Consider the following 25,063-nt stretch of genomic DNA (forward strand, 5'->3'; position numbering starts at 1 on the left):
ATGTAATGAAAGGACTTTGGATAATGAAGTAAATTGTTTGAGCTTCCCTGAAATGCTATTCAGAGAACATCTCCCACAATCATTTTAAACAGTGTTGTCAATATTACCGTCACGTTAAATAAGAATTCGCAATTTTGTATTGAACGTGGTTTCATTTCACCGTTGTGAAAATTTTTAAATAAATGTCAAAAACGCTGAATTAGTTAACCCTAAATTGTTTGATAACTTGATGGTTACAAGATTAGGAAGAAAATATTATCATGATAACAGTTGACGTAGGCCTATTCAGCTAATGGGTTTCACGTGTACATTAATAGTTATATTTATCTATTCATAGTGATGAATATTGAACGTTTTTAAAACGTATAGATGTTTATGGACCGAAGAACATGTCAGGTCAGGTAAAGTGCACCACAAAAATGCTGTTTCTTGTGTTTGCAGATTAAATGAATATGTTTGCAAGTCAGATAAGTTCATCATATGGAAAGGGTTTGGCAATGAATTCCTTGCAGTAGACTCCCAGCCTTGAGGTTTCATTATTTTTGTCAGTTAATAGAGCCCAGTAATTGCCTTAGACTTTTGTGTATTAGTCAGAATACTTAGTGAACTTAATTTACACACCCCCCTCCCTGTTTCTGTGTGTACATCCCCAGATAGCAAGCGACTCCGGGCCGGATTCTGGCCCGAAGTCAGCACTGCCAGGCCGGACTCGGCGCAATTCCGGCCCGGAGTCGCTGGCTATCTGGGTCTCAGGAATGCGTAGGTACATAAATATATCAAGTGCCACGGTACACAGTGTCACAGCTGTGAATTTGTGTGTGTTTGTGTGTGTTTGTGTGTGTGTGTGTGTGTGTGTGTGTGTGTGTGTGTGTGTGTGTGGTTTCTCCACAGGCTGGGTTGGTGTAATCTCACAGAGGGCTGCTGTGATGTTCTGGCCTCAGTCCTGCGTTCTCCTGACTCAGAGCTGAGAGATCTGGAGCTCAGAGACAATGAGCTGCAGGATTCAGGAGTGAGAGCGCTCTCTGCTGGACTGGAGGACCCACATTGTAATCTGCAGAGACTGGGGTGAGTACAAACACACACCCCTTCAATCCAAAGGGCTCCAGTGTGACTAAATACAACACTGATGTCAATGTTTCTAATGTGAAAACAGACACTTCACAGAACTGAAACAGCATGTTCCTGTTCTTCCTCTTGGAAGAATAAGACTCTACACACGAATGAAGAAAATGAATTAGTCCTGTTTCCTGAACTGTAGTGGGTTGTAAACTCAAATGTGTTTGATAATGGCTCATTCTACATTTCATTTTATTTTATATATAGGTGTAGAAGGTGTGTAACACACTGCTATGTGTTTGACACACACAGCCCTGTTAGTTTATATTAATGTGTATGAGGTGTGTAACACACTAATATGTGTTCGACACACACAGCCCTGTTAGTTTATATTTATGTGCTGTAAGGTGTGTAACACACTGCTATGTGTTTGACACACACAGGCCTGTTAGTTTATACTAATGTGCTGTAAGGTGTGGAACACACTGCTTTGTGTTTGACACACACAGCCCTGTTAGTTTATATTAAGGTGTGTAACACACTGCTATGTGTTTGACACACAGCCCTGTTAGTTTATATTTATGTGCTGTAAGGTGTGTAACACACTGCTTTGTGTTTGACACACACAGCCCTGTTAGTTTATATTAATGTGTGTAACACACTGATATGTGTTTGACACACACAGCCCTGTTAGTTTATATTAATGTGTGTAAGGTGTGTAACACACTGCTATGTGTTTGACACACACAGCCCTGTTAGTTTATACTAATATGCTGCAAGGTGTGTAGCACACTGCTTTGTGTTTGACACACACAGCCCTGTTAGTTTATATTTATGTGCTGTAAGGTGTGTAACACACTGCTATGTGTTTGACACACACAGCCCTGTTAGTTTATACTAATGTGCTGTAAGGTGTGTAGCACACTGCTTTGTGTTTGACACACACAGCCCTGTTAGTTCATATTAATGTGGGTAAGGTGTGTAACACACTGCTATGTGTTTGACACATACAGCCCTGTTAGCTTATATTAATGTGTGTAAGGTGTGTAACTCACTGCTATGTGTCTGACACACTCAGCCCTGTTAGTTTATATTAATGTGCTGTAAGGTGTGTAACACACTGCTATGTGTTTGACACACACAGCCCTGTTAGTTTATACTAATGTGCTGTAAGGTGTGTAACACACTGCCATGTGTTTGACATACGCAGCCCTGTTAGTTTATATTAATGTGTGTACGGTGTGTAAGACACTGCTATGTGTTTGACACACACAGCCCCGTTAGTTTATATTAATGTGTGTAAGGCATGTAACACACTGCTATGTGTTTGACACACACAGCCCTGTTAGTTTATATTAATGTGTGTACGGTGTGTAACACACTACTATGTGTTTGACACACACAGCCCTGTTAGTTTATATTAATGTGTGTAAGGTGTGTGTGTCCTTCTCTCTGCAGGCTGTCAGGCTGTAGAGTCACACAGAGAGGCTGTGATTCTCTGGCTTCAGCTCTGTGTTCAAACCCCTCACACCTGAGAGAGCTGGACCTGAGATACAATCATCCAGGAGACTCAGGAGTAAAAGCGCTGTCTGCTGCTAAACTGGACACACTCACACTGCTGTAAGTACAGAGAGTTTCCACACTGCACCTCACACACACACACACACACACACGGGTTTGGGGGTCGTGGAGGGCACTGTACAAACCAGCGTTACCCAAGAGGTTTGGGGATCTACAGTGGAGGGTGCTGCATGGGATCACTGCAGGGGCGACATAGCTCAGGAGGTAAGACCGATTGTCTGGCAGTCGGAGGGTTGCCGGTTCAAACCCCGCCCTGGGCATGTCGAAGTGTCCTTGAGCAAGACACCTAACCCCTAACTGCTCTGGCGAATGAGAGGCATCAATTGTAAAGCGCTTTGGATAAAAGCGCTATATAAATGCAGTCCATTTACTGCAGTAAATAGTTTTATTTCTGTGATGAACCCGGCAGGATCCCACCATTGTCCATTCTGTATGGAGAGAGAAACTGTTTATCATTGTATTTATGGGTGTGCCAGACTTCAGCCTCTCTTTTCTTTCTTGGGAAGTTTATTTATTTTATCCTTGGTTTCCCATACAATCAAAGACAGATAAGTGCCAGCTAATTTATTTCATTTCAGGGCTAAAATGGCAGTTTCTATAAGTGGGAAAAATATGATTGGTGGAGGGGACTGGCAAGATGTGGCTGTTGTAGTTTGGGGTTTGATCAGGGACACAGTGATGGTGGAGTTTCAGTATTATGAAGCAATTGAGAACCTGAGTGTGTGGCAGGTATGCCATCCCGCCAAGTTACACCTTGGCGGGGGCATGCCCCATACATATACAGCACCGAGAGTTTGGCACTTTTCAGGGTTCCCCACAGAAATAACCACAACAGCCACAGACACTCAGCCCTTAAAAACATTCAATTCTGTACATTCTGACCCCATTTCAACAGACAGATTTCATAAAAAACTTCACATGTCCACACAATAAAGTCCCAAACTAAGGGGATTGTAACTGTTTTATATATCCTCTCAAACACATTCATTATGTTTTTATGCGAACATTCGCTTTCATGTCTTGACATCCGAAGCGACAGAATGCATTCACATTTCCAATATAACTGGCAACAACAGCAGAAAACATGCACATGTTGTAAACAATTTGCTGTTTGATTACTTTCTCATCGTCAATTCTATATAGGCTAATCGCAAAATGACAAGAATAAAACGAAAACTCGGACTTGCGTGAAAATTTAAATTAGTAGTGGTACAGCCACTGTTTTCCTTCGAAGTTACTGCTAGCCGAGCAGCGAAGTGTGCCCTCCAGATGCGAACCATGCACCATAAATTAGTCCATAGTCTTCCTGGTCTTTTTGTGGAATTGAAGAATGGCAGAGTAAAATTACGGCAGTCTGAAAAAGCTAAAGGTACAATTACTAGAATTAACCTATTATTTTACCCTGACAAAAAGTGCGGAAGGTGATTTCCAGTTTGCTTTTACTGTATCACCAATGTGAATTACGCAGAACTACCGTATACCTCACATAACTGTATCAAACGTTTTGAGTCAATTACAACGGGCTTACAAAGAAAATCCGGAAGAAAATATTCAGCAACCGAATTAATCCGTTTGAATGTTTTAGTAGGCTACGTAATATGCTGTCCCAGCACGAATGCTTAGCATTTTATAAAACGAATACTAAAGCAAGAAAAGAACAGAAGAGCACACGTTATAATTCCAAGACGTTGGCAGGCTATAACCAAAAGTAGGCTACTGCGCCGCATAACATACAAGTTTGATTTGAAGTTATTATGAAAATAAATTGGTTTGCGCCTGCATATTTTCAAACATGGCGCCTGAAAATAGACACAAAAAAATGCTGCGAGTACTCGACCAATCAGAAATGTTCAGCGCTGCAAGCTCCACCCAAAAGGTTCCTGTACTTTCGGAAAGTACTACCCCCCGAGCAGGAACCTTTTGGGGGGTAAAACAAAGCCCCCGGAACTAAATTTAGACTAGTTCCTGCGGTGGAAACGCACTGAGTTCCTCAAAAGGTTCCTAGTTCCGGGGTATAGTTCCTGCGGTGGAAACGCGGCTAAAGTCACAGATTGGTAAACCTCCGGTTGAAGGATTGAATCCCGCCTCGCCCTCAGGCAGATATTTTCCTCTTTTACGTTTTCTTACGCTTATATTTGCTTTACCAAAACTCACTCACGGCCACCCATATGCATTTCATGGCGGCAAATGTATTCCTTTTATTAAAAAGTTACACCAGTTCACCACTGTGCTATTTCTACTAACTATGTTTCTTCACTTGGCTACCGTACAAAACCTTCTTATCAGCAAACGCCACGTTTCTACATTCATGTTACCTCGCCCTGTTCTCTATCTAGCCACATACAAGCAATTACTACGTACGTACGTTCTCCAACTCCGCATTAAAACATTACATTTAAAATCATGACTCACTCATAATTATAACTACTACTGGACATGACAACAGCACATCAGTACAATAGATTACACATGTTACTTAACCCTCCACTTCAACGACTAACGTTTTATACAGACTTTTATATATGCTGTTCGATAAGGAAACTAAGCGCGTTCATGGTCACTTCATTTACTTCGCACTATAGTCTGTGATCATGTCAACCTTCACCTACATGCCCATTCTGCTAAAAACATATTGTTTCAACTACGCAATTTCTCCTAATTTATCTCACACTGTTGTTATTTTCTCATGTGCAAAGCCTGCTGGGACATATGCGTCTGCTCCTATTCTCCACTATCATGTTTTACGATTCTAGCTTAGCAAAACAGCGAAGAGGATTCCTACCTGCAGATAAGCCTATCAAAATGCCTTATAAACCTTACAAACACTAAAACTGCATCTCCACGAAATAACAGACAACCGAGGAGGACAGAAGGCTACACGAGTTGCGACCTAGGGAGCTCTAATTTTACGACCTTGCTGATTCTTTTGTCAATCAAGGCTCGTTGGATGGCCGTGAGTACATACACTGGCCATATTTCACCTGCGTTTCTCATGCGTTTACGCTTACGCCACCGCACCCTTTGTCACAGCCACTGTTTTACATATATAGCAAACCGAAACTGCTAAACTGTACACGCTCATCAGACTGTACAACTTCACACAAGGATAGCCATAATCCACAACCGTTTCTTACAGGGTCACTTCGCATTTCTCACTCTCATAATAAAACGCTTTGCAAAAAGAAATGATATCTACAAACAATATAGGCTATCTTGCCTCACCGAAATTTAAATAAGATGTATTCCAAAGCAATGCTACCCAATATTTCCTCAATTCTTTCAAGTCACTTGGCCCTGTGTGTATAAGCATGCAGTACATGGACAGGCCAAACATATGTGTGGATGGCTTTCTCAAAGTCAAGATTGATTGAACTTCGATTTATGGCGTTACTTACGAGTTGGAGTGTGGAGAGGAGAGGAAGAGAGGAAAGAGGGAGGAGGAAGTGATCCCCGAGACTCAGCTGAGGCAGCACGCGCAAAGTTCAAAGCAGGAAAATGCAGCTTGGGACAGGCCAGCTTGATCGGCGACACCGGACTCCCAACACGAGCCCGTCAGTACTTCAAGGCGTAGACACACGGTTCCAAAGCGGTGCAAACACTCTTAAGTCCAAAGGTACAGCGATCCAGGGTTATTCGGCGGGGACACCGAGGCTAGGATAGCTTCCTAAAAATCAACGTGAACCACGGCTCGGGTACGGAGGAAAAAAGGAAAAATTAGAAAAAGATAAAAAGAGGAGAGGCAGCCTCAGTGGTCATTGACTTAAAAACCTGGTCGGGATAGAGCGGTCTGAGCTGTCATTGGCTGTTTGGAGGGCACACCTTCGTATCATGTCATCCTTTCCCATTGTGGGGCGGGTTTCAATAACTTTGGTAAATGAAATTCAATTTTGATCTAGTTGGATAATTATTTAGCAATGCAAGAAAGGTGGATATACTTTGTACCCCGACCTTCGTTGTGAGTATTAAAATATACCCATACAAAACATGATTGCTTTTGGTTTAGGTTACAAGAAGATGAAGAATTATTTCTAAGTCATGCAGGCTAGCGAACTCAGAAACACGATACTGTAATATTCTAATAGCCTGCACTCACTTTGAGTTTTTCAGACCTGTTGGGTATTGTAATTGTATTTGTTAATTCTTCAACTAGACTTTCCTCCATTCGCTGGTGTGAGTGAAGCGGACTTGAAATACTGACGGTGCCCACTAGTCGTCGATGGTGCTGTATAGGGATACGCAGCAGTTATGTAGGCGCTGAGTTGACGCAGTCCAGAGATATCACACCGTGGGGGTTCATACCACGAGCGTGGTTAACAGCGAATGAACATTCCTTACTATGCCTCCACTACGTGCAAGGAGGTTGTTAATCCCCCCCAGTGTCATCTATAGCTTTGATCTTAGAATTATGGGTATCTGGCATGAGGGGTCTGGCGATCCTGAAGGGAAGTGGAAGATAGTGTTGGAATGTTGAAAGTAACAGACGCAGGCTCATTTGGGAGCTTATGCAGAAATAAAGCATTTGAGCCCTCAGAGAGAGGACTGCAGTGAAACAACTTACAACTGTCCTACAGCGGTGAATGGATCTGCTTTAGACATTAGTGCACGCACTAACTTTGTCTAACAGGGAGTACTATACATCTCCCCTACTAAACAGGAACATTACCAGTAAACCCCTCAGTATGTAGAAGCAAATCCAAACAACAGGTGATGATGGGGTGGTGGAGGGTGAGTGCAGTTCTGAGCAGCAGCAGTGAAGCAGGCAAAAGCAGCGCAGGCAAGCAGCAGCACTGAGAGGTCTGATTGGTGGGTTGAAAATGCGCTCCATTGGTGATGTGTGCCTGTGATTGGATGGGTAAGAGAAAAGTGTTGTATGTATGCAATTGGATGATTGTGGAAACGCGTGAGTATGAGTTTAATGGAGCCGACCGATTGGTCAGCTGCAATTTTTGAGTTTCCTGACAGAACTTGCTTTGCGCATTCTGTTCGTTTCTAACTCTGATGTGTGTACAAGAGAGAAACTGCGCAAATGGTTCAGTACACAATGTGTAAACAGATTCTTCTGGATAGAGCTGCTGTAAGAGGATGAGTTTAACTGGAAGCCCTGTCTCCATGTGCTGTGAGTTAGAGCTGCAGTAAGATGATTAGTTTAACTGGAAGCTCTGTCTCTATGTGCTGTAGGTTAGAGCTGCAGTAAGAGAATGAGTTTAACTGGAAGCTCTGTCTCGATGTTTTGTTCACAGGATCCAGCAGTCACTGGAGTACAGCTCTTTTGATGAGAAGAGTTCAGATAAATTATCTTCCGCAATGAAGGTATGAGATTTTTTTTCTTGTTTTTAATGGGTTATGTGTTTTCTTTGTGCAGAAAATTTATTTGGTATATATAATGCCTTTATAATACAGTGCAAGGGTAATGTTTACAAGTTCCTAACATTGCCCTTAACATTAATAACATATTGCACCTTTTTTATATTATTCATGATCATCAAAAGTGGAATATCATATGAACACAATAAACCAGCTTTTTACTTAAACATTTAAAAAATGTAATAAAAAATGCTCTATTTTAATGATCTTAGCGTATAGTAACGCACGTGGCACACATATATTTAGGTTGTGTCCAAACCCACTTATACTGGTTTAACAGTGGATTATTTGAGTGCAGTGTAAGGCACAGGGTTCCAATGGGCTGAACCTATTGCAATAATTTATAGGTGTGTCTTGGGCATAAACATGTTATAAACCAGTCAGCATATCATCTCCCGTTCCCTCTAATAGCCACCTGCACTTGCACCTTGGTGGATTGATAATATAATGGTGGATTTAAAAAGACTTAGAAAAGACAGATTTACCTCTGTCATAAAAGACCTGTTTCTGCGCGAGTCCATTTAAATTCGGCGATCTAAAAAAAACAACCATTATGCACAGTGAATCCCGCAGATATTTGAAAGTAAATCATAAAAAGGTGATTTAAAATGTCGAAATAAATGCTGTATTCGCTGAGCAATGTTGTGGATTTTTTCAATCAAATAAACCTGTTGTGTCTGCTTGGCTGGCTATAGATGAAGCTGCTCTTCTGCCAGCTGATTCCTCCTCACCCGTGCTGCTGGGGTATCTCGGTTCATTAATATGCATCAGCACATTCAGTTCACCATCACGCCTTCTAAAGTCCTGTAATGTGTCCTTGTTTATGTCTGACACATCCATGACTTTGGCAACGTTATGCAACACACAACACCACAAAGAATATTCATTCCTTCTGAGGGCTGTACTGTAATGTTCCACCTGACTTATACTAACATCTGAAGTGTATTTTCAGCATTCCAAACGTCCTCTCTATTGGGCTACAGTACATGTTTTTGTGAGTTTTCGACTGAATAACTCTATTATATTATCTTCAGCTGTGTCTTTATCGGACAGCCATTGTCCCTAACAGCCACCCCTCCAGGAGGGGGATTCCCCTAGAAGACTGCAGGAATGACAGAGTTGGCCAATATAAAGGAGTCATGTCTTTATCCAGGATAATTTACGGATGCATGTGTAACCTTACATGTAGCATCGTAAAAATTCAATGTTATGGTTCATGAATTATGGCCCATTTTATTTGTTGTGTTAATTTATTATTGTGATACAGCACACCTCTTCATGTATTTATTTCACACTGATACAGCACACCTCTTCCTGTGTTTATTTCAGTCTCTCCTGCTCACTCTGATGAAGCTGAAGAAGGATGTGAAGTTGAAACTGTTTCAGAGCCATCTGAGTCAGGATTGCCCGGAATGCTGTCTTGACGATCAGTTTATGAAGTTTATTAATGAATTGTTCGACAGTCGTGAAGTTGATGATTACCCTGAATGCATTGAGAGAGAGCAGGAGGATCCTGCGGCTGTGTGCATAGTTGAGAAGTTGCTGGAGACCTGTGGCAGTGAGGGGTTTCTGAAGATCACACTCCACATCCTGAGGAAGATGAAGCAGAAGGATCTGCCTGAGCACAGTAAGAGCTTTCTCTCATTGCTACTGTGTGTCAATTAGAATTTTGATATGAGTTTAGATAGCAAATCTAACAGTGATCAATGTTCTGATTTACAGCATCTACACTTTCATAATACTGTTTTACATTGACAATATTTCATACTGTAAATAAAAGGCCAAAAATAACATTTATTCATTTTACATTTAAATGTATTAACATATTGCCTCAAGCAGTTATTACAGGGACAAGGAAATGGCCAAGATTAAATGTCCCTGAGGGGGGTTTAAAGGCAGAATCTTGTGCTCAAAAACCAGTAACTAGACCACTGTCCCATCAGACATACTGCCCTGAGTTTGTATCCCGGAATCAAACTCAGCAATCAGTATAAAAGTATCACATTATAAGGGCCTCTTGGTGTCTCACGCTGTAAAGAAGCTCGTTCCGAAAGCAAAAGCATGACCCTGCAACGGGGTGTCCTTGTTGGAGGCAATTGGTTGGGAACTCGGAATAAAAAAGCGCTCCTTTTCATCATAATGAAAAAAATACCCATTAGTGTTAATTTGGTCAAAAACGATTATAGCGAGAGTGACAGTGACACTGATGCTGCTGTCAGCAAGAAATTCTATTTTAATGATGGAAGGTGTGTAACACACTGTGAGAGAGGTGTGTAATGCTGTGTTAGGTGTGTAACATACTGTTACTATAAGCATATAACACTGATATGTGTGAAATATTGTGAAGACAGAATGCATTAATTCTTTTATTGGCTGTTTTTTCTTAAAATCTGTTATTGAGTGGGAAATGTTTATCACATTTTTTAAATTATTATTTCTCATATTTCCTCTCTTCAGAGTCCATAAAAAGAGCCCAGCAGGCACTGAAAACTCATCTGAAGAAGCAGTTTGAATGCATATTTGAAGGTTTAGCAAAGCAGACAACCCTCCTCAATGAGATCTATACAGAGCTCTACATCACAGAGGGGGGAAGTGGGGAGGTCAATAATGAACACGAAGTCAGACAGATTGAGACAGCATCCAAGAGACAAACCACACAGGAGACTGCAATCCTCTGCAATGACATCTTTAAGCCTTTACCTGGACAAGGGAAACCTATCAGAACTGTGCTTACAAAGGGCATTGCTGGCATTGGGAAAACTGTCTCTGTGCAGAAGTTCATTCTGGACTGGGCAGAAGGAAAAGCCAATCAGGACATTGATTTCATCTTCACTCTTCCTTTCCGAGATCTGAATCTGCAGGAGAAAAGAGAATTCAGTCTGATGCAGCTTCTGCAGCACTACTTTCCACAGCTGAAAGAGATGAAAAGTGTTGACGGTGATGTAGTCAAAGTTGTATTTATCTTTGATGGACTGGATGAGTGTCGACTTCCTCTAAATTTCCAAAGTAATAAGTACTGCTCCGATATAACAGAGTCATCATCAGTGGATGTGCTGCTGACCAACCTCATTAAGGGGAATCTGCTTCCCTCTGCTCTCCTCTGGATCACCTCCCGACCAGCAGCAGCCAATCAGATCCCTCCTGAGTGCGTCCACCAGGTGACAGAGGTACGAGGGTTCAATGACCCGCAGAAAGAGGAGTACTTCAGGAAGAAAATCAGAGATGAGAACCAGGCCAGCAGAATTATCTCACACATGAAGTCATCCAGGAGCCTCTACATCATGTGTCACATACCAGTCTTCTGCTGGATTTCTGCTACTGTTCTGGAGACAATGTTGGGTAAAACAGAGAGTGGAGATCTGCCCAAAACTCTGACTGAAATGTACACACACTTTCTGCTCATTCAGACTAAGGTGAAGAATCAGAAATATCATGGCACTGATGAGACAGACACAAAGAAGATGTCAGCATCAGATACAGAAATCATCCTGAAACTGGGGCAGCTGGCTTTTCTACAGCTGGAAAAGGGCAATCTGATATTCTATGAAGAGGACCTGAGAGAGAGTGGCATTGATGTCAGTGAAGCTTCAGTGTACTCTGGGGTGTGCACAGAGATCTTTAAAGAGGAGTGTGGGTTGGGTCAGGAGAAGGTCTACTGCTTTGTGCATCTGAGCATTCAGGAGTATCTGGCTGCCCTGTTTGTATTTCAATCATGTGTAAATGAGAACAGAAATGTACTCGGAGCAGAAGAATCAAAACCTCACAGTGACAGAGTGCAGCTGTCTGAGTTACACAGGAGTGCAGTGGATCAGGCCTTAGACAGTAAGAATGGACACCTGGACCTTTTCCTCCGATTCCTTCTCGGCCTCTCCCTGGACTCCATTCAGACTTTGGTAGGAGGACTACTGACACAGACAGGAAGCAGATCAGAGAGCATTAAGAAAACAGTCCAGTACATTAAGGACAGGATCAGAGAGGAATCTTCAGCAGATAGGATCATCAATCTGTTCCACTGTCTCAATGAACTGAATGACAACTCTCTAGTGCAGGAAATCCAGAATCCCTGAGATCAGGAAACTTTCTGATAAAGAGCTGGAACCAGACCAATGTTCAGCTCTGGCCTTTGTGTTACTGATGTCGGAGGAGATCCTGGATGAGTTGACTTGAAGACATACAACACATCAGCAGAGAGGTCATCAGAGACTGGTACCATAGTCAGGACTGCAGAAGGCCATGTGAGTATATGTGTAATGTCGGCTTGCGGTGGTGCTGCACTGGTGCGGCAGAGGACATTCTCCTCGCCTCTCATTCCCTGTAATTCTGATCGCCATGGAGTCTACCCTTTATAGGACCTCACTCCCTCTGCTCGGTGCTCTTGCATTTTACAAGCACCGTAAGTCTGGGTATTTGAGCGCTAGATGTGATTACTCGATGGCTATCGGGTACGGAGCTAATATAGCACCGGGACTTGAGAGTTGTTACTTTCAAGAAGATATTGTGATAGAGTTATCTCCAGCAAGTCTCAGGTCAGCTGAGAGACTTACTTACCTAGGCGTTTGTTTTTGGTTCTCAGTCAAGAGACTTTCGTCCTGTTTTTGAGGATTGCCTTTTGTTTGGCCTTTTGCCAGGGTTTATTCCCCTTTTCCCTTTCTCCTACTTCGCTTAGTGGTCGACTGCTGTTCGCAGTCAGCTTTTAGACTACCTGTTGATTTATTGTCCGCTTCTGACGTTGCTCGCCAGCCCCAACCTTACATTATGTCATTAATAATGTAGATGATTGACCACATATTTTCCCACTTTTTAATTCTGGTCAGAATAAAGTGCAATAAAATTGCCGGGCAACAGAAAATTTGGTTAAAAAACGATTTATGAATCAAGATGTTTTAACTTGTGCCCTCATTTAATGTCTTATTTCCAGAACATAAGCAGCATCAAATGCAAAACCTCAGCACTTACCATATATTTTATTTTATTTACTATTACTATTTACTGATTTGATACATTTACAAATTATTTGCAAAGATAGCAATTGTGAAATAAATAAGGAGTTTATTGATATCAGAGTGATCTGATGGATCAACCTTTGTCAGAACATACAATTCATGCAGATTAAAATGAAGAGAAGCTATATTAAGTTACAGTATTAAGAAAAGGTGCCCTATTTTGGTGACAGCACAGGCACAAACACACCTGGAATTGCTTGTCATATTTTTCACTTTCACCAGGGTTGTTAGTTTTATGGTCTGCAGTTAATCTGCTTGTGTCAGCATGGGTTTGTTGGTGCAATCGGGGATGTGCCAATAGAAACATTTGGCACTGTGTTAGTTTGGAGTTGAATAATGCGTTTGCAGTTAAACCAACCCATACCAGGTTTTAACTCGTGCTATTTTGCCATTATAACTGTGCCACACATGTGAATCCATAAACACATAACACAGATACAAGAAATATTTTGTTTATTTCAATTAACTATTTTAAAGAAAAGTTATTCAGTCCAATGCTGGCTATTTAGGCAGTGGAGTTAATTGTGTAAGCTACTTGAATGAGACAGGTGGGAGACCGGCTTTACACCCCTCAGATAGTGTTTACAGTGAGCCCAGAACGCACTGTAAACTTGCTTTTAATCATGTGTTTGGCTGGGCTAGGTCAATGATTGAGTGAACCTTTAGAATGTTTAAAATGCATTTTAGAATTTTGGATTGATTGGGTGGTACATCACTGTACAGCCCTCAGAAAGTCAGTGCATTCTTTGTGGTGTGCTGTGTTCTACACTACATAGCCATATGCCATGGATGTGACATAGACCTCATAGAGGACACATTACAGGACTTTCATACAGAGAGAAGCAGAGTCGCATGTGACGATCGCTACAGAGATTACAGAGCACAGAGTGCACGAGAGAGCAGGGACTGGTTGGCTGTGGAGCCGTTTCACTAGTGAATGTACATTCATCTTATCAAGTGCATGTCTGGAATGAATGACACTTAGTTGAAGTAAATTATTTTTTTGTTTATTTTAAATAGTGGTATAAAACAAAAATTGACAGTAAAGAAACAAAAAAGCTATAGTAAATCCAGACAAAATGCTTCTTTCCTGTCCTCTGGTGCACAAGCGCAATGCCTGCCTAGCTGAAACAGTAGCGGCAGCAGCAGGATGGAGAGGCCGACTGGAGGCTGTCTCTGCCAGCTGCCTCCTGCTCCTGGCCAGTCTGGGAATATTCTCCCTGTGGAACTGTTCATGGGAACAGAACCGTTTATTACAGCTTTTAAAACTGGCATATGAACAGAAAATACACTGTTTTTGTTTAAATATTAACAAAAAATTGAATCAAAACTATTCAGTTTCATCTTCATTGGTTTGTAGAAGTCCTCATAATGGTTGTAATAGTTCATAGTGTTGGGCAGAGAAAATTCTCCCCTTAGAATAACCAGGCATGACAAGGTATATCCATATAAGAAATAGGATTTATTTCTGCAGAAAGAGTCCAGTACCTACACACAACAAAATGGATAAGCACGAACTGAAGAAAGCAGGGGCAGTTGGTACTTGGTTAATACATAAGCATATAGTAAAAAAAATAATAATAATAAATGATTGGCTGTGACTAGTCATATAGCATAAATACTGAATAAGCACACGGTGATCTCTTAGTCTTAAGCGTTACATAAACAAGCTTTAAATCAGAAATAATTAAATCAGAAATAATAGTTTGGTCTTTATCTATCAGTTGCTTTCAGAGTCCTGGGCAGCATGGTGTCATAGCCGGAGGAAAGCCAAGCTCATCAGTTTGGACTTCTACAAATGTATAAGACAGAGAGAAAGAAAACACACAGACACACACAAACACACGTACATGCATTATTTCTAACTTATTCTTGTCCTTGGGAGGTCTGGTGCCTGGAGACGGAGGGGCCCTGCTGCAAGGTCTAGGAATTTAGTGTTGTACAGACTTCTAGTTATGCTAGAGAACACTCTCCTCCCTTCAGTTGAGATGATCACAACACACTTGCTGTTCAGCCATGGTGAAATTAGCATTTGGCTGTGTTTCCCAAAGGGACAGAAATGGGGTGATCTGATTGGCAATAATGAAACCAAACCCAACCACACCCACAGTCAATTTATTCTGATCGAACCAGCCTCTTTTACAACTGTGCCACAGTTGTGCTAGTGCCTGGAGTCAAAAAATTACTGAAATACCCAAATTCACCAGCGCCTTGCATTGCTGCTAGTGTTTGACAGTTGTGCCTTGACTGCGAAAATAGGGCCCAATCTAATTTAATAACAGGCTCAATTACATGAACAAAAATTAGACAGTCCTGGAAATGAAGTAAAAGATAATCATGAAAGAAATGAATGAAAGACAAAACAAAACCACAGCTTGTCTCTCCCACATTAAACCTGATCAAAGCCAAAGACGCACAGCTGAGAAGCTAGACAAAGCTGAGACACAAGACCAAAGGCTCATGTTTGCTTAAGAAGTCAACACTTCATAGCCTGTATTCAATGAGCATTTGTCCTTAACTTGGACTTGGACTAGTAAATGCACTTCACACCTTTTCTTCACAAACTCAGTTTGGTGAATTAATTCAAGTTATTGCTGTAATTGCCAAGCTGTTTGTGAAGATAAAACATTCCTTGCTTTTAATTGTAAGTTTTAATTATGAGAACAAATGTTGTTTGAATCCTTGCCATGTGTTTGAAAGAGGGGGGTTCCCCTTCTCTTCCTGGTCTATGCATAATGAATTAATGATTAGAAGAGAACAAAGGAAAGACTTATCTATCCCCCTTTTTATATTTTACTTTTAAGCCACTTGATAGTGTTAGGATTATTTTGCCCTTCTCCGTTCTTCATCGTCCATGCAGAGCATTAATATGGCATGTTGTACAGGTACAGGTTGTGATTTTCCACCCACTTACAGATACCTTCAATTCCATATCTTTCATATCCTTTAATAAACTTTCATCACATCCATGCTGTATGCTATGGGAACGAGGCACAGACGAGGCAGACAGTGCTGGCAACATGCCTGTAGAGGACTTTTATTGTGACAGCAGTATCACAATGAATGAAGACGGGGGAAAAGTGAAACACAAGATGACATTACATTACATTACATTACATTACAGGCATTTGGCAGACGCTCTTATCCAGAGCGACGTACAACAAAGTGTATAACCATAACCAGGAACAAGTATGACGAAACCCCTAGAGAGAAGTACCGGTCCAAGTGCAGGGAACAACCGCATAGTTCAACTTGGACCCTGATGGTTAAACTGATTAACACTAACAACGAGAACGGCAACAACGCAATCTATGGAAAAAAACACAAGTAGTCATTAAGACAGTTAATGCACCTAGTCACCTACGAAACAGCTGCCTAGTTACAACCCTAAGTTTAGTCATTTACAGGGGGGAAGGGAGGGAGGGGGAGAGGTGCAGCCTGAAGAGGTGAGTCTTCAGTCGTCGTTTGAAATGGGTCAGTGTCTCAGCTGTTCTGACCTCCACAGGGAGGTCATTCCACCATCGTGGGGCCAGAACAGACAGGAGACGTGTTCTGGAAGTGCAGGTGCGAAGAGGGGGAGGTGCTAGGCGTCCTGAGGTAGCAGAACGGAGGGATCTGGATGGCATGTAGGGTTTGAATATCTTGTGGAGGTATGCTGGGGCTGATCCCTTGACTGCCTGGTATGCTAGGACCAATGTTTTAAATTTGATGCGAGCTATAACAGGCAGCCAGTGGAGGGTAGTGAGCAGGGGAGTTACGTGGGAGTGTCTGGGGAGGTTGAAGACCAGACGAGCCGCAGCATTCTGAATGAGTTGCAGGGGTCTGGTGGCAGATGCCGGTAGTCCAGCCAGAAGAGAGTTGAGATGAGATCAGGCTACTCAAATGTTCGGGAAAGCAAAAGTGCTAGGGAAGTGCAGGTGGGTCCAAAATTCAGGCCATGAGGAGGGGTACGTCTGAGTCTGCCACAAAAAAAAAAAAGAGAATCAGAGTCACTCAGTGAGGGGAAAGCCAGCACACCCCTGGAGTGAGACCATGAGGCCTATATAGGGCCAGCAGCTACTCAGGCAAAGGGGAAAGTGGTGAGGACAAAGCACTGGTATGCTGCCGGTGGCCTGACTGTATCTCAGGTCCAGGTCTGAGTGCGGAGTGGAGGTGCTGAAACTCAGCCCTGTCCCTCCGGCGCTGTCCAGGTCTGAGTGCAGAGTGGAGGTGCTGAAACTCAGCCCTGTCCCTCCGGCGCTGTCCATGGTGCTGCAGGCTGGCCAATGAGACACAGGTGAAGTGGAGCAGAGTGGCAGCTGATGGCAGGGAGGGGCGGGGCTGCAGAGGCCCACACCACAATACATATATATGAGCATGTGCATTACTTCCTGTTACAGTGAATCTGCCTTGAGCTGTGTGTTAGTTTTCAGTGATGTGGGAAGTTCATCACAGAAAACCAAAAGGAAATTAGCAAAGTCAATGTCCACTCTGAAAAATGTGTGTTTCCTTTTACTTCTTTACTTTTGGTGGTGGCCAAACATCCTACAGCACTGAAAACTAACTCGCTGTCCACTCTGAAAGATGGCAGCTGCACGTCTAGTATGGGATGGGAGGGTTAAGCCCAGAGAAAAGATAGAAAAGGTAGATGAGCCCGTTGCCCCAATTCAATTTAATTTTCAGGTCCAAAATACTGCAGTTGGAGAGTGTAGCACAGACATCTTCCTCAGAGCATCATCAACCTTAAAATCCTCATTTTCACTCTTCATCACTGAACACTGTCATTGGCACATTTCCCATATTAGATACATGCTTAATGTATACCTTGTATAATAATACTAAAATATATGAACTCTTCTTTGCAGACTGAACAACTGTAAACTCACACAGAAGTGCTGTAATATTGTGGCCTCAGCTCTCCAGTCATCAAACTCACCCCTGAGAGATCTGGACCTCAGCTACAATAACCTGGGAGATTCAGGAGTGGAGCTGCTCTGTGCTGGATTGAGGAGTCCAAACTGTAAACTGCAGAGACTGGGGTGAGTAGTGTTGTGTACTGTGTGATCTTAACTAAATAGAATTTGTGATTATGGTTTTATTCAGTGAAATATTAAAATGCTCTTTCTCTCTCAGTTTACTCCTGTCCACCAGCATTCTTTCTTTGCCCATATATACCTTACTCCTCTATCACAACAAGCAAATAAAAGCAGGATAAAACCTTTTGAGGGTTGCCAGGTTTGTGGTTCCTGAGCAGAATGTAAGGTTTCAGTGGAGTCTGTAGTATCAGGTCACAGGTGATGACTGAATGCTGAGTGTCTGATTGACATGGTAAAAGATTGACCACCTGTATAGTAAAATGTTTCAGGTCTGTCACACATTGCAGTCTTCATCCATCTCCATTATTCACTACCTGCTATGAACTCTAATGAAATCCATATATTTACCCCACTCTCTTTCACACACTGACCTTTTGATGAAGGTGAGTTTTACTCCTTCATCACACACCTGTGTGTGCTACAGGATTGTGGTATTTCTGAAAGGATTGTGAATAAAATGGTATTTTATTCTGCTGGTAAAGCCAAGCATTAACTATTGGCCGGCAGGGGGGTATGTGTGTACATCTTGGTGGGAGAGTGTCCATCTGAACAACATGTGAGCTGCTGTTTAGATGCAGTGTTACATCATTTAGTTTATTCAGTCTTCTGTGGTCCCAGTCCCAAGTCATAGGCTGGGTATTATACCACTGTAAGCAGGCATGCTGTGTGGAATAACCTGATTCCGAGTTCAGTGTTCCGGCTCTAGCTCCTATCATCTGAAGGATAACATAATTTACAGTATTCTTAGATAAGTATTCTAATAACTCAAATGCCCCCACTTATAAAAAAATTTGTGCAGTTTATATTACTCCACAAGGTCCACCAAACATGTTGATAAGGGGTTTTAAAAGAAAAAAATGACTTAATACATCAGGTTTTTATTATCATTATTATTTTAATTGTTACAATTATATTTAAATGCAATGCAATAATTAGCCTGTTATATTTGCAAAAGTGCGCGAGAATGAAATGAATGGATGGATTATAGGGCAAGGACATGCAGAAAATAGGTGCAATGTGTGGAATTTTCAAAAGACACCACGTTTTTAAAAATCTAGTGTCTACCAGCAGTAAAAGTTAGTGGCAATAATCAGTTGTGGTGTTCTCATGCAGCCACTAGATGGCGCTGCAGTGTAATTCCAGTTGATGCCGTAGTTCAGTTGTACTCACTAATTTTCTTATGAGAGCATTGCTGGGAGATCGTGCCAGCCTGTCACCTGTTAGCAAGTACAATATCGCAGGTCTGACCAATGATATCATTACTGTTTAGATAAAACCTTTATGTTATTTTATATACTGGTGTATATATTTAAGTTGTCTGTGACAGTAAGCTGCTTATTCTTCACTGGCTCCCTACTAGGTTATCATGATGTACTTAGGTAGTGGGTGCTACTAGCTAATTGTGCCTTGATCAAGCTTAAGTTACAACAACGCAATTGCCAACTGAGTCATGTGTTCGAAGAAAATGTAACAAGATTTTCAGTGTTACTAGTTATCAGATAATGTTTATGTACTGTGTAATCATTTTTTTAAGATAACTATCTGAGGTCACAGTAAACGTCAGAGGAGCGTCTCGCATGGTGACCACGCCCTCTAACGCATTTAACATGTGCAATGTTACGCAACGTTAATAATTCGTAATTTTGTATTGAATGCGGTTTCATTTCACCGTTGTGAAAATTTTAAAATGAATGTCAAAAACACTGAATTAGTTAACCATAAATTGTTTGATAACTTGATGGTTACAAGATTAGGAAGAAAATGTTATCATGATAACAGTTGACGTATTCAGCTTATGGGTTTCACGTGTACATTAATAGTTATATTCATCTATTCATAGTGATGAATATTGAACGTTTTTAAAACGTATAGATGTTTATGGCCCGAAGAACATGTCAGGTCAGGTAAAGTGCACCACAAAAATGCTGTTTCTTGTGTTTGCAGATTAAATGAATATGTTTGCAAGTCAGATTAGTTCATCATATGGAAATGGTTTGGCAATGAATCCCTTGCAGTAGACTCCCATCCTTGAGGTTTCATTATTTTTGTCAGTTAATAGAGGCCAGTGATTGCCTTAGACTTTTGTGTATTACTCAGAATACTTAATGAACTTAATTTACACACCCCCCTCCCTGTTTCTGTGTGTACATCCCCAGATAGCAAGTGACTCCGGGCCGGATTCTGGCCCGAAGTCGCTGGCTATCTGGGTCTCAGGAATGCGTAGGTACATATATATATCAAGTGCCACGGTGCACAGTGTCACAGCTGTGAGTTTGTGTGTGTGTGTGTGTGGTTTCTCCACAGGCTGGGTTGGTGTAATCTCACAGAGGGCTGCTGTGATGTTCTGGCCTCAGTCCTGCGTTCTCCTGACTCAAAGCTGAGAGATCTGGAGCTCAGAGACAACAACCTGCAGGATTCAGGAGTGAGAGCGCTCTCTGCTGGACTGGAGGACCCACACTGTAATCTGCAGAGACTGGGGTGCGTACAAACACACACCCCTTCAATCCAAAGGGCTCCAATGTGACTAAATACAACACTGATGTCAATGTTTCTAATGTGAAAACAGACACTTCACAGAACTGAAACAGCATGTTCCTGTTCTTCCTCTTGGAAGAATAAGACTCCACACACATGAATGAAGAAAATGAATTAGTCCTGTTTCCTGAACTGTAGTGGGGTGTAAACTCAAATGTGTTTGATAATGATTCATTCCACATTAATTTTATTTTATATATAGCTGTAGAAGGTGTGTAACACACTGCTATGTGTTTGACACACTCAGCCCTGTTAGTTTATATTAATGTGTGTAAGGTGTGTAACACACTGATATGTATTTGACACACACAGCCCTGTTAGTTTATATTGATGTACTGTAAGGTGTGTAACACACTGCTATGTGTTTGACACACACAGTCCTGTTAGTTTATATTAATGTGTGTAAGGTGTGTAACACACTGCTATGTGTTTGACACACACAGCCCTGTTAGTTTATATTAATGTACTGTAAGGTGTGTAACACACTAATATGTGTTTGACACACACAGCCTTGTTAGTTTATATTAATGTGCTGTAAGGTGTGTAACACACTGCTATGTGTTCACACACACAGTCCTGTTAGTTTATATTAAGGTGTGTAACACACTGATATGTATTTGACACACACAGCCCTGCTAGTTTATATTAATGTACTGTAAGGTGTGTAACACACTAATATGTGTTTGACACACACAGCCCTGTTAGTTTATACTAATGTGCTGCAAGGTGTGTAGCACACTGCTTTGTGTTTGACACACACTGCCCTGTTAGTTTATATTAATGTGTGTAAGGTGTGTAACACACTAATATGTGTTTGACACACACAGCCCTGTTAGTGTATATGTATGTGCTGTAAGGTGTGTAACATACTGCTATGTGTCTGACACACTCAGCCCTGTTAGTTTATATTAATGTGCTGTAAGGTGTGTAGCACACTGCTTTGTGTTTGGCACACACAGCCCTGTTAGTTTATATTAATGTGTGTAAGGTGTGTAACACACTGCCATGTGTTTGACACACACAGCCCTGTTAGTTTATATTAATGTGTGTAAGGTGTGTAACACACTGCTATGTGTCTGACACACACTGCCCTGTTAGTTTATATTAATGTGTGTAAGGTGTGTAACACACTGCTATGTGTCTGACACACACTGCCCTGTTAGTTTATATTAATGTGTGTAAGGTGTGTAACACACTGCTAGGTGTTTGACACACACTGCCCTGTTAGTTTATATGAATGTGTGTAAGGTGTGTAACACACTGCTAGGTGTTTAATGCACACAGCCCTGTTAGTTTATATTAATGTGTTTTAGGTGTATGTGTGTCCTTCTCTCTGCAGACTGTCAGGCTGTAGAGTCACACGGAGAGGCTGTGATTCTCTGGCTTCAGCTCTGTGTTCAAACCCCTCACACCTGACAGAGCTGGACCTGAGATACAATCACCCAGGAAACAAAGGAGTAAGAGTGCTGTCTGCTGCTAAACTGGACACACTCACACTGCTGTAAGTACAGAGAGTTTCCACACTGCACCTCTCATACACACACACACACACACAAACAGAAGGGTTTGGAGGGCATGGAGGGCACTGTACAAACCAGCGTTACCCAAGAGGGTTGGAGATCTACAGTGGAGGGTGCTGCACGGGATCACTGCAGTAAATAGTTTTATTTCTGTGATGAACCCGACTGGATCCCACCATTGTCCATTCTGTATGGAGAGAGAAACTGTTTATCATAGTTTTTCTGGGTGTGCCAGACTTCAGCCTCTCTTTTCTTTTTTGGGAAGTTTATTTATTTTATCCTTGGTTTCCCATACAATCACAGATACGTGCCAGCTAATTTATTTCATTTCAGGGCTAAAATGGCAGTTTCTATAAGTGGGGAAAAATATGATTGGTGGAGGGGACCGGCAAGATGTGGCTGTTTGGGGTTTGATCAGGGACACAGTGATGGTGGAGTTTCAGTATTACAAAGCAATGGAGAACCTGAGTGTGTTTCAGAGTGTGTGTGTTATAAGGGTGTTTTATGTTCAGTGGAGGGAGGGGAGCTATTTTTGCACATGGAATAGGGTGAAGGAATGGAATACGTTTCCTTTGTGACAGATTTGTGTTTTTTTCATATGATCTTGGTTTTGTGTTTTATTGTGTCTTTGTTTTTATTTATGTGATGTCATTGGTGTGTTGAGAGTGGAAATAAAGTATTGTTAAAATTCAGAATTCTGTTCTGCTGTTCTTACAGTGTGGACAATGGAGGAGAGAACAGGACCAAACCAGGACCCAGGAAATGTGAGTGTGTATCAACACAGAACACTTTCCATAGATACACACTCTGTTGTGTGTGTGTGTGTGAGTGAGAGACTTCTCTCTTACTCACATAAACACACAAACAGAAACACACATGTACACAAACACACACACAGGTACTATCACAGCTCTTTCTCTCACACACACATAAAGAGGTGAATATTAGTAATGATAATTAATCTCATTAATGTCTCTGGTGTGCAGACGGCTGTCAGCTCACACTGGATCCAAACACAGCGCACAGAGAGCTGTCTCTGTCTGAGGGGAACAGGAAGGTGACACACACATGGGGGAGAGAGGAGCAGCCATATCCTGATCATCCAGAGAGATTTGAGCATGTGCGCCAGGTTGTGTGCAGAGAGAGTGTGTGTGAGCGCTGTTACTGGGAGGCTGAGTTCAGTGGGCCTGAGGCGAGGGGGAGACGGGTTTCTATAGCAGTGACAGATAAAGGAATCAGCAGGAAAGGAGAGGGTTCTGACTGTGTGTTTGGACTGAATAAAAACTCCTGGAGTCTGGAGTGCAGATTAATTTACTTTGGTGAAATCTATGAAATCTCTGTCTTTCACAATGAGAAGCAAACACACCTACCTGACCCCCCCTCCCCCTACCGCAGGGCAGGAGTGTGTGATGATGGTGATGGTGCTGGTAGAGGAGCGTGTGTGTACAGGGTAGGAGTGTGTGTGGACCGTCCAGCCGGCACTCTGTCCTTCTACAGCGTCTCTGACTCTGACACACTGACCCTCCTGCACAGATTCCACACACACTTCACTCAACACACACCCCTCTGTGCTGGATTTAGAGTGTGGGACTCCTCAGTGTCCCTCTGTTAACTGGAGTAGAGACACACACACACATGTGCGCGCACACACAAACATGCACTCACACACGCATGCACACACACACACGTGCGCGCACACACAAACATGCACGTGCACACACAAACATGCACACACACACACGTGCGCATACACACTCGCACGCATGCACGCGCACACACACACACACACACACACACACACACTCAATCACACACTCACACACACACTCAGATACACATAGACACACACACCCACACCTACACAAACACATCCACACACACATACTCTCACACACACCCTTTCTCGCTCACACTCACACTCATACACACACACTCAAATACACACACTGATGTACACTCATGCACACGCACTCACACACCTACGCACGCACACACTCGTGCACACACACTCACACTTACACACACATACACACTCTCTCACACCCAATCACTCACACACCTAATCACACACATGCACACACACCTACACACATGAACACACACAATCTCTCGCACACAAAAACACACATTCACCAGTTCACTCTCACGCGCACACACACATGCCTGCATACGTACACACGCTCAAAACCGTATGCACACACACACACTCTCTCTCTCTCTCATACTCAGTCACTCACATGAACACACTCTCACATCCACACACATTCACACAAACGCACGCATACACACACAAACTCATGCACTCATGCGCACACACACACATGCGTGCAGAGACACAGACACGTGTCAACACACACACTCCTCAGTGTCCCTCTGCTAACTGGAGTAGACACACACACATGCACGCACACACAAACATGCACACACACACACACGCACACACATACACACATGTGCGCATACACACTTGATTGCATGCACACACACACACATATATATATACACACACTCATATACACATACACACACACACTCAATCACACACTCACACACATATATAAGCACAAACACTCATATACACCTAGACCCTCACACACCCACACCTACACACACACACACACTCACACTCACATACACACACACTCATATACACACACAGACACATACACTTATATACACATACACACACACTCAATCACACACTCACACATATATATACACACACTCATGTGCACCTAGACCCACACTCACACACCTGTACACACTCTCGCACACCCAGTCACACACACACACACACACACCCTTTCTCTCTCAGTCATGCACACACACTCACAAATACATACACATGTTACTCATGGACAAGCCACCACAACTACTACGCACACACACTCTTCACACCAAGTCACACACACACTACACAGGACACACA

General features: G+C 42.3%; 1 protein-coding gene across 1 annotated transcript; it reads left to right on the forward strand.

Annotated features, from left to right (window-relative positions):
* The first annotated feature begins 201 nt into the window (after window positions 1–201).
* Window positions 202–24,790, forward strand: LOC135238288 (NLR family CARD domain-containing protein 3-like). The gene is made up of 10 exons (XM_064306064.1): window positions 202–1,065; window positions 2,515–2,676; window positions 7,878–7,947; window positions 9,331–9,628; window positions 10,459–12,062; window positions 17,838–18,022; window positions 20,384–20,557; window positions 21,954–22,115; window positions 22,852–22,898; window positions 23,121–24,790. Exons 3-10 carry the CDS (start codon window positions 7,942–7,944, stop codon window positions 23,744–23,746), a joined length of 3,102 nt encoding a protein of 1,033 aa, XP_064162134.1. The 5' UTR covers window positions 202–1,065; window positions 2,515–2,676; window positions 7,878–7,941; the 3' UTR covers window positions 23,747–24,790.
* Window positions 24,791–25,063: the final 273 nt, after the last annotated feature.

Source organism: Anguilla rostrata, chromosome 13 (assembly GCF_018555375.3).
Source record: "Anguilla rostrata isolate EN2019 chromosome 13, ASM1855537v3, whole genome shotgun sequence".
Taxonomy (NCBI): domain Eukaryota; kingdom Metazoa; phylum Chordata; class Actinopteri; order Anguilliformes; family Anguillidae; genus Anguilla; species Anguilla rostrata.

Excerpts from the sequence above, each read along its gene's own strand:
- LOC135238288 (XM_064306064.1), top strand. Across the intron at positions 22,116-22,851 it reads CTGGACACACTCACACTGCT|TGTGGACAATGGAGGAGAGA; the intron begins GTAAGTACAGAG and ends CTGTTCTTACAG. Across the intron at positions 22,899-23,120 it reads CAAACCAGGACCCAGGAAAT|ACGGCTGTCAGCTCACACTG; the intron begins GTGAGTGTGTAT and ends TCTGGTGTGCAG.